Consider the following 17,198-nt stretch of genomic DNA (forward strand, 5'->3'; position numbering starts at 1 on the left):
GTTGGGTGCCCCGCACTGCTCTCCCCGAGTCCGCCCGGGGCGGGGCCGGCGCTGGGACAGAGCCCCAGGCCCCGCCCCTTCCTGCCGCTCGGGCTGTAGCTACACCGCTCCCTCCCTGTCCCCTGCACAGGCGGTCCGGCTGCTGTAGCTACACCCGGCGCGGGTTGTGTCGCGGCTGCAGCTCCGCCTCCAGCCGAGCTGCCCCCGCCCCCGCCCACGGGGAGCGGGAGCCGCTTTGCCCGCTCAGCCGGAGCCTGCAGCTTGGCGTGCCCCGCGCGGAGCTCTCGCCGCCCCGCGGGTGGTGGCGCGGCGTGAGCATGCTGCAAGCCCGGCTGGCCGCTGCCTCCCGCTGCCTGCGCTCCGGGAGCCGGGGAGATCTACCCGTAGCAGCCGGCCGAGGGGCTGGTGCGGAGGCTGGGCTGGTGCGGAGTCGGGCCTCCCCGCCGAGGTGTTGCTCTAGCGTCGGGAGGAAGTGGATCAAACCCACAGGCCGGGATACCGGGATCCAGACCTACAACAGCTTGAGCAGAAGCAAGGAACCCTTAATACTGGCCAATGCAGGAGTGGCGACCTGGTAGCGATTTAAATAGCATTAATCAGTGGCCAGCCCAATACAAAATAAAAGGTTATACTCTGCAGCCCTCTAAAAATAATGCTGCTGGTGAGATGGAGGGGAGGTCCTGTCAGTGTTCCCCTGCTTTTAAACTGATTGCAAAGGGATCCATCCTGCACAGCTGATCACCTTACTGTGATGATGTTCAGTTTGGTTAATGTATCTGTTTTTAGTTGTCCATAGCAGCAGGTAATATGTCAAACAGCTTTTGACTATTTTATTATTTGTTCTTCACTTTGTTCACAGGTATAGCTGTGGGCCAACAGTATATGATCATGCGCACCTTGGGCATGCTTGGTGAGTTGTTTTAAAATTATAGGAGGAAGACTCTGCATTAATGTTTTATGATGTCAGGTGATTGACTGCAAGGTAGGGCTAGAAGAAACCTAAGGTGTGTCTATGCTGCAGTTAAACACTAACTCAGGCTCCGGTGCTCAGGCTATGGGGCTGTTTAATTGTGAAATAGATGTTCATGTTCGGGCTGGAGCGCAGGGTCCCAGAACTGGGCACCAGTCTGAGTCCAAATGTCTACACTGCAGTTAAAGAACCCTATAGCCTGAGCCCAAGTCCGCTGACACGGGCCTGTCACAGGTTTTTAATTGCAGTGTAGACAAAACCCTAGTGTCCAGCAGCCCAGGACAACCAAAAATCTGAGGTGGATGAATGAAATGTAATTGCTATCCAAAGGACAAGCTGCTCTTCTTCACTTCTTCACTGGTGCCTCTTACCAGAGACAGAAAATGAAAGCTAGCCTCATGCAATTGTTTCCTGGTGAAATCTATTCAACAGTGAAACAAATGGCTGATTTTGGTTCAGAGGAGCTGCTTGGTGACTGCCCCATCCTGTTAATTTGCTAAATTCTTCCTCTGGGAGTTGGACTTTTGGACATTGCTGATTACATGCTACAGGATTAGAATTCAACATGACATTGAGAAATTAGAGAATTGGTCTGACAAGATGAAATTCAACAAGGACAAGTGCAAAGTACTACAGTAAGGGTATGTCTATACTTAAAATGCTACAGCTGCACAGCCGCATCACTTCCGTGTACACACTCCCTACACCGACGGGAGGTGTTCTCCTGTCGGCGTAGCTAATTCACCTCCCCGAGAGGCGGTAGCTAGGTCAAGGAAAGAATTCTTCCATTGACCTAGCACTGTCTACGTGCGGGGTTAGGTCATCTTAACTGTGCTGTTCAGGGGTGTGGATTTTCCACATCACCGAGTGACATAGGTAAGCCAATTTAATTTTCTAGTATAGACAAGGCCTTAGGAAGAAAAAAAATCAAATGTACAACTTCAAAAAGGGGAATAGCTGGCTAGGTGGTTGTACTGCTGAAAAGGATCTGGGAGATCAGAAATTGAACATGAATCAACAATATGATGCAGTTGTAAAAAAGACTAATATTCTGTGGTGCATTAACAGGAGAGTCATATGTAAGACACAGGAGGTAACTGACCTTCTCTACTTGGCACTGGTGAGGGCTCAGCTGGAGTACTGTGTCCAATTCTGGGCACCAAACTTTAGGAAAGTTGTGGGCAAACTGGAGAGAGTCTAGAGGAGATCAACAAAAATGATAAAAGGTCTAGAAAACTTGACCTAGGAGAAAAGGTTAAAAAAAATTGGGCATGTTTCATCTTGAGAAAAGAAAACTGAGGGGGGGGACCTGATAAGTTTTCAAATATGCTATAAAGAGGACGGTGATATATTGTTGCCCACTGAAGGCAGGGCAAGAAGTAGTGGGCTTCATCTGCAGTAAGGGAGATTCAAGTTAGATATTAGGAAAAACTTTGTAACTGTAAGGGTAATTAAGCTCTGGAAAAGTCTTCTAAGGGAGGTTGTGGAATCCCCATCACTGGAGGTTTTTAAGAAGAAATTGGACAAGCATCTGTGTCAGGCATGTCTAGATTTACTTGGTCCTCCCTCAGTGCAGGTGGTTGGACTGGATGACTTCCAGCTCTGTACGTCTATGATTGTATGCTCTTTTCCCGAGTGGAACTGGGCATACAGCTGCCAATTGGTAGCATTTACTGTACAAAGAAACAGAAGGAGAAGTTCTGTTGTCTGTTTTAGCACTAAGTCAGACATGTACTAGTTAGTCAATACATCCAGGGTTTTCAAGTTCTGATCAGTTCGGCAGTTTGTTCCTATAGAGGGGAAAACATTTTTCTGTATATATTTTCATTTATTTATTAGGACAGTATGAATTATTTTGGATCATATCTGCAGAATGTGACTATTATACATAATACATTAACTTTAATTTGCTAGACGGTTCCATATCAATCTGTCTTAAACATTTTGGAAGAAGAGCAGCTGATATGCTGCATGTAATTTAGATTTTAAAAAATTGAATAATTGTGCCAATTGTTTATGAAATATTAACTTTAAATGCTTAAGAATAAACTGCTTGAAGTACATGTTTACTAAACTCCTATGTGCAGACAAGTTAAAGACTGTTAGATTTATATAAGGAGCTCTTTTGATCACATTACATACGAACATAGGCTGCAAGAATGATTTCTTCCTTTCATTTGGCTTGGTTACTGTGTCAGCACTTAGAAAAAACAGTACGGGGCTGTTAGCCTCATAAACGGACATTTTCAAGGTTGGTAGGCTCAAAAATTCTTTTTTTTTTCTCTTTAAATTGTTTGAAAAGCCTGTGTGACTTATTTTTTCCTCCCCTTAAAAAATTCAGTGCCTTTTGTTTTATAAAACCAAAGCACACAAACCTGCCAACACTTCAAATTCACTAACAGCTTGATAGTAATAAACCAGTTTGTGTGTGTAGGATTGGAGGATGGGGGCAATTGTAAAGGAAGCATTTCATCTTTAAAAAAAATAGATTTAAGGCATGTGATAACTGCTAGTGTGAGCCAGAGAGATTCTAAGGGCCTCGGGTTGCCAGTCGTGCAATTGTACGGTAGACGAAACTCCTGCTGACTTGGAAGTTTTGCTTTCATCTGTACACAGGAGAAGAATACGTATAGCTTGGACAGGAACTGTGGAAATGATCTTAAATTTTCTAGACAACTTGTTTCAATTTTAGAGTGGAGTTACCTCCACTGGTGGCGAGAGGGTAGTTTATAGTATGGTTACATTCAATCTAGGGTTTTTCTGTGAGAGAGTGAACACATCGCTTTCAAGTTTCCAAGAGATCAATACAAACAATAATATGATGTGCTGGTACGGCAGAAATAACTTTGAAAAATACCTTAACCGTGTTAAAGAAAGAATGCTACTGGGTGTGCTGAATATCTGCAACTCCCACTGAAGACAATAGAAGTTGCAAGTGCTCAGCAGCTCTTACGGTTCATGCCTATGATACTTAAAATCATAAGTGCTGGAACGAGGGGTGCTGTTGCACCCCCTGGCTTGAAGTAGTAATAACAACCCAGATACATGGTTTCTGCCTTCCGTACCTCCATTATAAAAGTTGTTCCAGCACCACTGCTTAACATAGAGTGTATTGCATCTTACTCCATCTCAGAGGAAAGATGTCTTTCAGGTCATGGTTAGCGGTATGAATGTCAAATGCCACTTAATATTGTAAATATTTCTTCTTCGCTTATGCTGCTTATGACTTTGACTGTGTTCTTTCTCTGAACCCATTGTGTTCCATTTCCCTCAATGTTTAGCTGTGGCAGGAACTGTGAGAGGAGAATTATAATATTTATTTCTATGTATCTCTTGTAGAAATGCAGGTTTTGAAATACTAAGTGCCCAGACATAGAACTGGCAACCTCTCCTTTTTGCACTCCCAATACTTATGTGTTGCTGTATTCTTTTTGTGTGTTTATTGCTGTAGTTTTCCATCCTTTCTGTAACTTTCTGACAGGACTTTATGAATCTGGATGGCTAATAATGGTCAGAAAATCAGGAAACCATACATGAATTATTTTTAATTAATACCTAATGTGCAATATGATTATTTTTTAACTTCCAAATAACCCCTATTTTTAGTTCTACAAATTGGTGGGGAAGAGGGTTACCAGAATATAAATCACTGACACTGTTCATTTTGGAAGAATAGCTTAAAATGTCATTGTTCAAGAAAATTATTAAACTTGCTATATCAATAAACTTCTTTACTCCACCATTACCTCATTCTAGGCTCTTCTGTCAAGTGTTTTTTTCCTCTGGGATAGTTAGGGTGACCAGACAGCAAATGTGAAAAATCGGGACGGGGGGGGTTAATAGGAGCCTATATAAGAAAAAGACCCAAAAATCGGGACTGTCCCTATAAAATCGGGATAGCTGGTCACCCTAGGGGTAGTGGCTCTCCATCTCTTTCATGTTAATCCCACATTACAACATAAAGTTTTAGAACCCTTCTCCCATCTAGCTGTAACAAATGGGAGTGTCATTGCACACCCCTGAAACCTGTTTGGGACTTGCAGGTTGGGAACCCATGCTCTAGGTTTTGAGAGTAGGGAGGTAAATGTCATCTGAATGCAAATAACAAAAGGCAATATCTAGTAATGGCCTGGGAGGAGGAAACCCATAATTTTCCAGAAAGTTTTATTTAAATGTAGCTTTTGTGTGCCAGCTTTTACTTTAGCATGGGTGAGTACATTCTTTTAGTTCAGTGGAATACCAAAACATACACTATAGTAGCTCATTCCTAACTTGATATCCAATATAACTTTTGCATAGTGAATTATATTGGATCTCAAGGTTGATATTGCTACTGTTTCTTTTCTTACTATTATCCCAGTTCCTTTTTACCCCTAATATCTTTTTCTGCACATGTCACTCTTCTAGTACAAACCCTAAATAGTCAGGCTTTGTACTGGGAACTAAATGGGGTCAGAATGTTTAATATTCATGGACTTTGTTAAAACAATACACAACTAATTTACCAATTTACTACACAACTAATGCACAGATTCTGTGGGCTGGAATAGCAGGAACCAACACAGTGTATCCCCAGTTAGGGGTTTGGGAGCCTCTGGATCTATATATGTACTTCCCCTGTGGCCCTTCTCTTTTCACCGTCACTGATTCAGGAGGCAGCTCTGCATGTCTGCTCTGCACATTCATTTCTCCCCCCTCCCTCCCTGGACAGGTCTAAAGTTGAACAGGCCCTTTACACCTCAGGGAATTTCAACTTGTTTTGGTCTCCTTTTTCTGATTATCTATCTAATGTATTTATCTATCCTTTGTGTCCTCTTCTCTCTGCTGCCCTTTGCAAGAAGGGGTATGTAGGAGTTCCTAATTTACCTTCTCTATATTATTCATTTTTTCATGTACCTCTTTTTGTCCCCTCTCTGAACTAAACAGCTCCAGTCTTTCACTCTTTACTTATATGGAAGTTTCACCATCTTAATCTTCCATCTTTGAAATCCACTTCTTTCTCTTTTTTTTTTTTGTTATATAGGGTAACTAGAACTGAACACAGCATTCAAAGTATGGGTGCACTATTGATTTATATAGCTGCATTACGATCTCTACCCCATTCCTTTTGCTTTTTCATATATTGTTTGTTCTGTTGACTTCAGGTGTACAGAGACTTTCATTGAGCAGAGGCTTTCATTGAACTGGCCACAATGTCACTGAAGGCTTTTTCTGAGCTGTTACGGGTTAATTTAAAATTCACTAACATGTATGAGTAATTCAAATGATTCTTTCCAATGTGTGAAGATTACTTGTGGCATCTTAGAGACTAATAAATTTATTTGAGCATAAGCTTTTGTGGGCTACAACCCACTTCATCAGATGCATGCCATGGAAAATACAGTAGGAAGATATATGAGAACATGAAAAAATGGGTGTTGCCATACCCACTCTAATGAGACTAATTGATTAAGGTGGGCTATTATCAGCAGGAGGGAAAAAAAACATTTGTAGTGATAATCAGGATGGCCCAGTTAAAACAGTTGACAAGAAGGTGTGAGTCACACAAGGGGGAAAAATTAGCATGGGGAAATAGTTTTTACTTTGTGTAATGACCCATTCACTCCCAGTCTTTATTCAAGCCTAATTTAATGGTGTCCAATTTGCAAATTAATTCCAGTTCTGCAATTTCTTGTTGGAGTCTGTTTTTGAAGTTTTTTTGTTGAATAATTGCGACTTTTAGGTCTATAATTGAGTGACCAGGGAGGTTTAAGTGTTCTCCGACTGGTTTTTGAATGTTATAATTCTTGACGTCTGATTTGTGTCCATTTATTCTTTTGTGTAGAGACTGTCCAGTTTGGCCAATGTACATGGCAGAGGGACATTGCTGGCACATGATGGCATATATCACATTGGTAGATGTGCAGGTGAACGAGCCTCTGATAGTGTGGCTGATGTGATTAGGTCCTATGATAGTGTCCCCTGAATAGATATGTGGACAGAGTTGGCAATGGGCTTTGTTGCAAGGATAGGTTCCTGGGTTAGTGTTTTTATTGTGTGGTGTGTAGTTGCTGGTGAGTATTTGGTTCAGGTTGGGGTGCTATCTGTAAGTGAGGACTAGCCTGTCTCCCAAGATCTGTGAGAGGGATCGTCTTTCAGGATAGGTTGTAGATCCTTGATGGTGCGTTGGAGAGGTTTTAGTTGGGGGCTGAAGGCGATGGCTAGTGGCGTTCTGCTATTTTCTTTGTTGGGCCTGTCGTGTAGTAGGTGACTTCTGGGTACTCTTCTGGCCCATGTTAATTTCCCTCCTACTCCTCGTTCTTTTTGCTGATACAGACTAACACGGCTACCACTCTGAAACCTGTTTCCAATGTGCATAATTTTGCACTGGTTCTTATGCCTTCACGTTGCCCAATTGCCTTGCTTGGTTAGGTATAACTTAAGCATTAATTTGACTAGGATGGCAGGATTCTCTTAGTTTCCCTCTGTAGTTGGCTCTGCTTGTAGATTGCTTCTGCTCTAGATCCCTGCTTCTGCAGCTGCTGGTTAGTCTTCTGCTGCTGAAGGAGGTTCATGTGGCAGGCAATTGATTAGAAAACATGGGGAGGCATCCAGGCCGATAATGTATGAGTGAGACCCACCATGAAGAGAAATGCTGCTGTCTCTATGGCTCTGTTTAAACCGTTTGTGGTCCCTAAAGTTATATTTTAACTTTTTTTTAAATCAAAATTATTTTTTTAAAGAGTAAGGATGCCATTTTATTACTTGAATTCTTCAAACAAGTGTCTGTTTTTCCTGTTTTTAAACCACGACAGACACAACTAATGAAGGAAGTAATGGCACGGTTACAGAAATGAATTAATGAGATTGTCACCTGCGGGGGGAATTTGAAAAGAATGACATTACATTTCCCCTGCCCCCTACGACCAAACGACCCTTTTATTTGCTGTGCAACAGCCCCCAGGCGTCAGAACCAGGGTTCTATGCACTTTTGTACGGAGCGTGTGCCCCCATTTAAGAGAATTGCTGTTAATGGGTCAAAATGTAACCTTGATTTTAAACACTGACGTTATCAGTTTGCTGACATGAGGGTTTCAACTTGGTTAGGATCCAGCTTCTCAGCTGGCTGATTCCTAGCAATACTAATCCCAAGAGCTGGGTTCTTTTCTGTGCCACCCCTTCTTCCTTGACTCTCTGCTTTCTTCTAGTCAGCGTGTTGCTACTGAAGAATAAAAGAATCCTGCTCCCTGAAATGCCAAGGTTTCTGCATATTTCAACATGCTGTTTCTTCTAAAAACAGAGTAGAGGTGTATAGCAGGGGACAGGGCAACGTTCATATGTGTACTAGCAAAGAAAACCACGGAGCTGGTGGATTTAATTTTAAGCGTTTTGACATTGATGGTGATTCTTTTATTGATAGTGAAATGGACCGAGAGGGCTCTGGCGTATTTTGGTGGACTAATACCACAACATTTTTATATTGTTAGAATCTTACCTAGAATTAGCCCGGGATTCATTAACGTGATCTGTTTCTTAGTTGTATATGCTACCTTTTCAAAGACATGTTTTAGTATGGCATAATTCAAGCAAGTAACAATACTTTTCTCCATGTGTAGTTCAAATATGACATTTGTGATTTATGATGTGGGGCTGAGAATTTTTGGGAAGGCATTGTGTTATCACCATCAGATCCATGCAGCTAAGTGAAAAGGTGCAAATACATCTGCAAAGTGAATTGAGCTTTGTTTGTTTTTGCAGACACAGTAAACACAGTCTCCAGTTTGTTCAGCATGCTGGATGGAATGGAAAATGTAGATTTGTGAATATCCTTCTGGACCCAGTCCTGTGAGGTACTGAATGCCCACAACTGCCTTTGAACTCAGTGGGAGCTGTAGGTGCTCATCACCTTGCAGGTCTGCGTCCTTTCCTGAGATGCTGCTGTTGTTGCTTAGCCTTTCTGCAATAGCTGCCCTTTACTGAGTCCAAAGACATTTCTTTGGAAGTCTGACCTGAGATTCTTACAGTAGCAAATGGCTTCATGGGGCATCGTAGCTCATAGGTTATATTTAATATTCATGGATTTTGTTAAAACAATATATTTGTCCTGAAGTTTGTGAATAATTTAAAATGGTTCCTTCTCAAACATTTGGAAAAACTGTTGCCTGGTATCCAAAAAGACCTGTGATGATGTATAAACAAAACTGTTTGTGTGCTACATTGGTGTAACCGAGGTCAGTGCTTATTTAGCTGATCCCATACAACTTTAATTGGAACATATTTGTATTGATTTCTTTCTTTTTCAATTCTGTGCTGTAATACCTGAAAACAGGAGTGTTTCAGAATGTGAATGAGGTATTAGAGGTTTTAGAAGCTGAGTATGGAGTATTGTAAGTGTGATGTTCATTTTAGTAGTAAGCCTTTAGGTTAACACAATCTCACTTCAGTATATTGTTTTAAAGAGATGAAGAAAAGAAAAGAAACACTTCAGAAAATTTGATGTAATGTGTCACTAGTGCCAGAAGAGGGTAGACCAGTTCAACTGAGATTTGCATAACTTCTTTACAGAATGTAACCAGTTCTGGAGTAGCATTTTGTATATATTCTCTCTCTTTCTAAAGACTATCATTGTTCTCTCTCTATTTCACTTTCATTATTAGGCCATTCAGAGCTTCTGTATGAGTGATTTTTGCTGTTTATTAATTTTATTTAGATTCATTACCAATAATACACATTTAAAAGCTTTTCTTTTTCTTTTTCAGTTCCTATGTTAGATTTGATATTATTCGAAGAATAATAACTAAGGTTTTTGGAAATGAAGTAGTCATGGTGATGGGGATTACAGACATAGATGACAAAATAATTAAAAGAGCCAATGAGGTAAATATGACGTTTACTTTGACAAAAGCTTATAGTGTTTAATGTACTGAGTAGTGTTGGACAACAACCTTGATTTTGTTACTGCTTTTTAAAATCACTGGCTAATTGTTTCCTGGGCTCTCAACTCATGGGCTAGTAGAGGCTGGGAATTTGGCAAAGCTGGCATATGTAGCTCTGAAGGAGGCCGCATATAAAGTTGTTCATCAGTGAGATGTAGGTACAACAAATGCCATAGCATTGGCTACAAAGGCAACCCTACTTCGTCTTCTGCTAGAAGGACCGTTTTTGCAATACAAGGTTGTTGGGGAAAGTGGAAAGTCATTGGGGCTCTCATTAGAGTTGAGGAGTTGTCTTAACCCTTCTCCATCCTAGGTGGAAAATATTAACCAATGAACTTTGGACAGTTGTCCATAGTAGCTGCTGTTTTACAGAAATTATCTAAATTGTCGCTATTTGCCTTGGAATTGGTCATTAAAGAAGATGGTTGCTCTGTACATAATCATGGAGCTTCCATCAAATCAAGTTGCAGGCGCTCAGCATCTCTCAAGGGTCTGCCCAGAAGGATCTAATTGTATAGTGAAATGGACTCAGAGGGCTCTGTCGTATTTTGGTTGAGTAACATTACAACATTTTTATATTATTAGAACATTACCTAGAACTAGGCAAGGATTCATTGACATGATCTGTCTCTCAGTTGTATACGTGCTACCTTTCTTAATGGTTTCCGAGGCCCTGAACTCAAATGGGTCTACTCACAAGCTTAACGTAAAGGATATGTATAAGTCTTTTAACAGCGGTGGGGTCCTAGATTGCTAGAGTAAAGGTAGTTAATAACTTTCCCGAAGTTTTCACTGATGTCTCATGGCTGTTGGCTAAATTAAAAGCTTTGACTGTAAACTGCTCTCAGTGGGATGCTAATCAAATCAATTTTACCAACTGAGCTTAGTGAATTGTCATTCTACCTCTTTTTCTGCTTGATAAAATCCTTATCAGATCATAAAATGTTAATAATATACAGCTAAATTGTGAATGCTAATTATTTTTTGAAAGATTTAAATTGAGTTTTTTGGGTTTTAAAACCTGGTGACTCCTGCCTTCTGGAACGCAAGGGAATCTGTCAAAATAGATCTCAGCTGCAAACTGCATGTTCTTTTCCTGATGTGAGATATATTGTGACAGTTTGTAAAAAAATAACTTTTAATGATTACAAGGAAAAAAATCCATTTTTTAAACTATTATTCACAGTAAATGTAGAGAGTTTTCTCATACTGGCCTTGTTATGCTTTTGATAAAATAAGTTTTTGCTCATTCTTATTCTTTCCCTTAGGAATATTTTTTCTTGATGGCTGCAGGCCAGTGCTTTAACATATGACCTACATTTAAAATATGTGGCGTGTCTGTCTTGAGAATTTTTCTTTCATAAGAGCATCATGGTTATTTCTTTGCAGAAAAAGTTGACTTAATGTTTTTAAAAGAATTCTGGTTCATTTGCTCCATTCTTTTGTCAAGATTAAAGTCTGCGCTATGAAGTAGTTTTAGCAGTCAGAACTTTTATAACTATGCTAAACAAGTCTGATGCTTTTATTCTATTTTTACCAAGTCCCATATGTTGTACGTTGAGGGGTGGTTTTGTACAGTTAGTAGAACAGTGGCATACTGAAGTCTCCTTACCATTTTATGGGTATTTATAGAGGAGGAGGTGTTAGAGTGGCCGTCAGTAACAAATCCTATGGTTAGGACTGTAGGTTTGTCATGATATTGGGTGGGAAAGTCTTTAGAAGAGTTGTGGTAACAATAGCACAAATAATAGAAATCACACACAATTATTTAAAAATAAATCCCAGCTATGATTTGGTGTGCCTTAAACTGTATTTACAGAACCAAGTCTCAGTTTAACGATCTGTGGGAACCACAATACTTCTAGATTGCTTAGCATCTGCCTTTTCCCCATTAGTCTTCTTCATTGGTTTAGAGCTCCAGGAAAGGCTCTTGGTCAAACAGCACCCTGAGCAAGCCAGAACGTGGTGCTTTGATCCCAACTTTATAACTTCTCTAGGTACCTTTTGTGGTGTTTTTCTTTTTTTCTTTGATATCTTCCAAACGTTCCCATGAACATTATCTTCAGATGCAATTAGCTTGCTCTTTATCCCCATTTGAACAATACGTTTCTGGATAATATATCGTAAGGACATTTCTGCATTAGCAGGAGGATGTATTAGATGACCTAACAGGCCTTTTTTACATTTATTTCCTGTGATTCTTCCAGCTCTGTAAAAAAGATATTTAATAAAACTGATCTAACATCAATCCTTGAGTGTCACTCTACAGGATGACTATCTCTTATTCAGTGGGCATTAATCATTACCCTTTGTTTTCAATCCTTCAGCCATTTTTTAGTCCACGGGGGTAGGGTGCATATCCAAAGGAAGCGGAATTAATTTTGGAAGTAAGATTTCTTGACACTGTATCAGATGTTTTACCAAAGTCCAGATATAGGACATAATTGCATTCTCCTTCTCAATCCAAAAAGCAATTCGTTTTGTCTGGAAAGATTTGTTCTTTATGCTCTTATGCTGTTAATTACTGTTGATTCCTTCTATCCTCTAGATTTTGAACCCGATTGTTTTTCAAGTCCTGATAACGGAATACATTATAAGAGAGCCACAGGTCAATAAGAAAGTTGAGGAAGGGTACCCCCAGTGAGGTTGAGGGGCAATGCCCTCGTGAGAAGTCTTACTAATACTGAGATTCTTGTTGGGGGGCTGGCTCCTAAACCTCGCTCAAGGATTCATTTTGGAGGCTCTAGTGTCTGAAGCAACTCCTTTCTGGTTCCTAGAATGAGGAAGAAGCTTTCCTTTTACACCAAGCCTTCTCTCAGCTGCAAGAGATGAGCCTCCTCTATTCTACCTCTTCCCCTGAACTCCTGGCTACAATAGATGGTTCAAAAAGTGCTAAGCCAGGGATCGGCAACCTTTGGCACGCAGCCCGCCAGGGTAAGCCCCCTGGCGGGCCGGGCCGGTTTGTTTACCTGCCGCGTCCGCAGGTTTGGCCGATCGCGGCTCCCACTGGTCGCGGTTCGCCGCTCCAGGCCAATGGGAGTGTTGGGAAGCAGCGGCCAGCACATCCCTCGGCCCGCACCGCTTCCCGCCGCCCCCGTTGGCCTGGAGCGGCGAACCGTGGCAAGTGGGAGCCACGATCGGCCAAACCTGCAGACGCGGCAGGTAAACAAACCGGCCCGGCCCCCCAGGGGGCTTACCCTGGCGAGCTGCGTGCCAAAGGTTGCCGGTCCTTGTGCTAAGCACTAGCCTGGTGAAAATCAGGCCTTTTTAAGATGCCTTAAATTAGGCATCCAAAGTTACCTTTGAAAATCTTGACCCTAGTGCCTGCCTCTAGTTGCTTATAAAATTCCTGAATAGCATCTGCAGAATAAAACTGATGTATTTCTGCTCACCTAATTCTGAATGGCAGCAATAAAATTGAATTTTGTTCTGTTAATTTCATTCTGTTGTTCCTGTCTGACAATTCAGAAAGACAGCCTTCCACTGGTTCACATGCAGCAGATTATTTTCCAAAACATAAGGACTAGAAACTTAAATCTTGCAAAATTAAATGACATCGCACCTCCACTTGCCAGGGAAGGTTTTGTTCTGGTGAATTTTTCAAGCCCTGGCTATGATGAGTATTTCAGACAAATGTAATATCAAATGCAAACTGACTCTTTATCTCTGCTTCCCACTTATTTATTCACTTTTGTAAAGATCCCTGTGCCTAGCTGTCAACAGAGTCTACATTTGAAACTTGTAGATATTGTTGGAGTGTTACTATGCTTTCAAAAATATTTGACTATCAGTTCATTTCCCCAATTCCATTCACATATTTGAGGAACAGCAATGAATAGTTGAAAAATCATATTAATTTTCAATGATAAAAAATATCCTGTGTGGTGTCTGTAAGTCTCTGTTTTATAACTCTGACATACATCAGTAAGTGTTGTAAATGACTTTCTTGCACCATGAATATGAGGTAAGCTTAGCATTGGAAATGAAGTCCCTTACTGAATAAAAATAAAAGGTTTGTGGACTTAACTTTTAGTCACTTCCTATAGAAAGTTGTGGATTAAAATATTCCTATAATTAAAAAAGATAAATTAAATATCACTTTTATGCTATAACTATCTTTTATACAGCCTCTGTACTGAATGTTGGATTAATAAACCTTCCTTACTTTTTTTTTTTTTTTAACCTCGGGGGCCCCATAACTCTTCCAATTAGCCATTAACTGACTGATAAGGCTATAATATTTTGTATTATTTTGATTTATGATTCACTCATCTGCCTTTCTTCTACAGATGAACATATCACCATTAGCTCTTGCCCGGGTTTATGAAGAAGACTTTAAACAAGACATGGCTGCATTAAAGGTACAAATATTTAATATTTTATCTCTTAAAACTGAAATTATTATAAAGTACATTTATTTGTTAAAGGAACAATGACAACCTGATTTTTAAGTTATAATTTTAATTGACTAATTTGAAAATACTCTATTTCTGATTAATCATCCTTTAAATAGTACGGAGTGAACATTTTTTAAATTCCTTTTTAAAATTTTTATAAGATTTCATCTGATCCCCATATGTTTACATGTGTCTTTTGGTAAGGAAGAAACTGTCTCAAGGAATGAATGAACAGTTATAAGCTCTTCAGGATAGGTACTGCATACTGCCTGTGTTTGGGCAGTGCCTTTGGCCCGCGGCCCGCCAGGGTAAGCACCCTGGCGGGCCGGGCCGGTTTGTTTACTTGCCGCGTCCGCAGGTTCGGCCGATTGCGGCTCCCACTGGCCGCAGTTCGCCGCTCCAGGCCAATGGGGCCTGCGGGAAGCAGCGCGGGCCAAGGGATGTTTTTAAGTTGGCAGTGTTCCTTTAAACATGCTGGTATTGTCATAAACTAAAGTAGCTTATCAGCAGCATATTCCTTTTGCTTTTTCATTTAAGGTTCTTCCCCCGACAGTATATATGAGAGTGACTGAAAATATTCCTCAGATAATTTCTTTTATAGAACGAATAATGGCTAGTGGACATGCTTATGCAACCTCCAAAGGTAAGACTTCTAGCAGTACAGTTTGATGTTAATGTGTGTGCAAGAAATTCATTCTCTTAATTGGAGTTATGACCATACCACTTTGGGGTCAGTTCAGATACTCAATACCATCTCTTCCTTTGATTGATAACTGATAAGGAAAATGCTGTGAATAACTTTAATACACTTTGTGTACAATGCTAAGAACATGTATAATTATATTGTAATTTAAATGTAACTGAGTTTTTAATGTTCTTTATGGGCATTAACTGCATTATATAATTCCTATGGGGAAATCCTGGGCTAGAAAACCATGGAACTGGCACACTCTATTACACCAGAGGTTTGTGCAAGATAAGAACCTGGTAGTCCCTATGGAAAGGTGTGCATCCCCTATGCACTGCAGAGCACATCTTTTGCAAAACAGAGTGCGTAGTAGGGTTTTAGAAGCAGGGTTGTGGTTGTTGGGGGACCTCAGCTGCATGTTAACTACACCTGTGAGAGGCTTCATTTGAATCCTGAAGAGTACAGTTGATATTATGTGAGCAGAAAAGAACCCAGTATGACTTTTATATCCTAGGGTGGGTTTGCAGTTAGAAAAAATAATCTTATGTGCGAGACAAGCAAACTTAATCTGTAGTCTTTGAGACCCCATAACCATGGAAACACATGCTCCCATTATTGCAGTTACTTTCCAGAGCAGAATGATTATTTTAGGAAACAGTACGCAACAGATGCTTTACTCAGGAAAAGCGTTTACCTTTTCACCACACCAGGGCCGCCCAGAGGATTCAGGAGGCCCGGGGCAAAGCAATTTCGGGGGCCCCTTCCATAAAAAAAAAAAAGTTGCAATACTATAGAATACTATATTCTTGTGGGGGGCCCTGTGGAGCCCAGGGCCTGGGGCAAATTGCCCCACTTGCCCCCCCCTCTGGGCAGCCCTGCACCGCACTGGCAAAGTGAATGCCCCCTATCTTCGTAATAAATCTCAATGTTTGTTTTCTAACAGGTAATGTTTATTTTGATGTCAAATCTAGGGGAGAACGATACGGAAAGTTAACTAGCGTTTACCCTGATGTACAAGAGGAAATGGGTATGTTGCTATGGACTGGTTTGGATCAATACTTTGTTTCAGTTAAATGCGTTTTCTAAGGCTTAACTAGCATGTGTATGAAATCCTAATATGAAAGGCTAAAACAATACAAACAGTGCATCTCCTACTCAGTCATAGTTCTTTTGTAACTTTAATTCATAGATAATATTTATTTAGTGCTGAAGAAGTTTTGACCATTTTTTTCTCGCTGTATGTATTTAAGGTTTTTTTTTCTGACTTTACTTCACTTAAATACAGTTTTCTTGCTGAAAAATTGGAAGGAAAGTTATTCTGTAACCACCGGATAACCTGTGTTTAGGAGAAATGATTGTTTTATATTTTCCAGGTTATCTTTGGATGGAATAGAGTTAGAAATATGTTAGGTGTGGGTCTGTTAGTGGGAGCTAATATCAGCCTGGGCACTTATAGATAGATAAATAAGATGATATACTTTAGTCAAATACAAGTTACTGAGTTCAATACAGGGGGAATTGGGTGGAATTCTTTAGTCTGTGTTACAATGGGAGTTAGACTAGATGATCTAATGAGCCCTTCTTGCCTTAAGGTCTGTAGATGAATCAGAGTCCATTTCTAGCTCATGGTAGAATGTTCAGGATATTATTTTTGTTGAACACTTTGTGTCCAACATGTCTGTCCTCCAGGATAGGAAAAAAAAAAGATACAGGAAAATGGAAGTGTCTGTCCAAGAATAAAATCTGGATAGCTCCCTTTACTGACATTCTGAATGGTTCATGCTTTGACTCTTTTTGGAGACTTATCCTATTAACAAATAATAAATGATTGGCAGTTGATCGTGATAAGCGACATGTCAAAGATTTTGCCCTGTGGAAGGCAGCCAAACCTCAAGAACTTTATTGGGCTTCTCCCTGGGGAAAAGGAAGACCTGGCTGGCACATCGAGTGCTCTACAATTTCGAGGTCAGATTTCCTAGATTTTTAATTTTGTGCATACGTGTGTGCCTGCGTGCGTGTGTGATTGATGTGGTTTTGGTAACTGGAACAAGGAAAGGATATGTCCATTTGTAATTTTTGAATCTAAACAAAAATAAGAAATTGCTGATTATAAAGAAAAAGTGTTCATTTTTGCGGAAAGTGAAACTGGACAAATACATTGCTGAGATTTTAGTATTTCTTAGAATACTTGTTCTGTTACTGTAATAAACTGGAGAAAGCATTTGGAC

The 17,198-nt window shown here is 40.4% G+C and overlaps 1 protein-coding gene across 2 annotated transcripts in view; it reads left to right on the forward strand.

Moving 5' to 3' along the window:
* The first annotated feature begins 317 nt into the window (after positions 1-317).
* Positions 318-17,198, forward strand: part of CARS2 (cysteinyl-tRNA synthetase 2, mitochondrial) — a 44,830-nt gene continuing 27,949 nt past the window's right edge. The window contains exons 1-7 of one of the 2 annotated variants that reach the window (XM_065416685.1): positions 318-574; positions 860-910; positions 9,709-9,826; positions 14,175-14,246; positions 14,820-14,925; positions 15,914-15,997; positions 16,806-16,935. In XM_065416685.1, coding sequence (XP_065272757.1) covers positions 318-574; positions 860-910; positions 9,709-9,826; positions 14,175-14,246; positions 14,820-14,925; positions 15,914-15,997; positions 16,806-16,935 — 818 coding nt within the window. Of the gene's footprint in view, positions 575-858; positions 911-9,708; positions 9,827-14,174; positions 14,247-14,819; positions 14,926-15,913; positions 15,998-16,805; positions 16,936-17,198 lie in introns of those variants that run through there. The other variant, XM_065416691.1, reaches the window with a different exon arrangement.

This window comes from Emys orbicularis, chromosome 1, assembly GCF_028017835.1.
Source record: "Emys orbicularis isolate rEmyOrb1 chromosome 1, rEmyOrb1.hap1, whole genome shotgun sequence".
Taxonomy (NCBI): Eukaryota; Metazoa; Chordata; order Testudines; family Emydidae; genus Emys; species Emys orbicularis.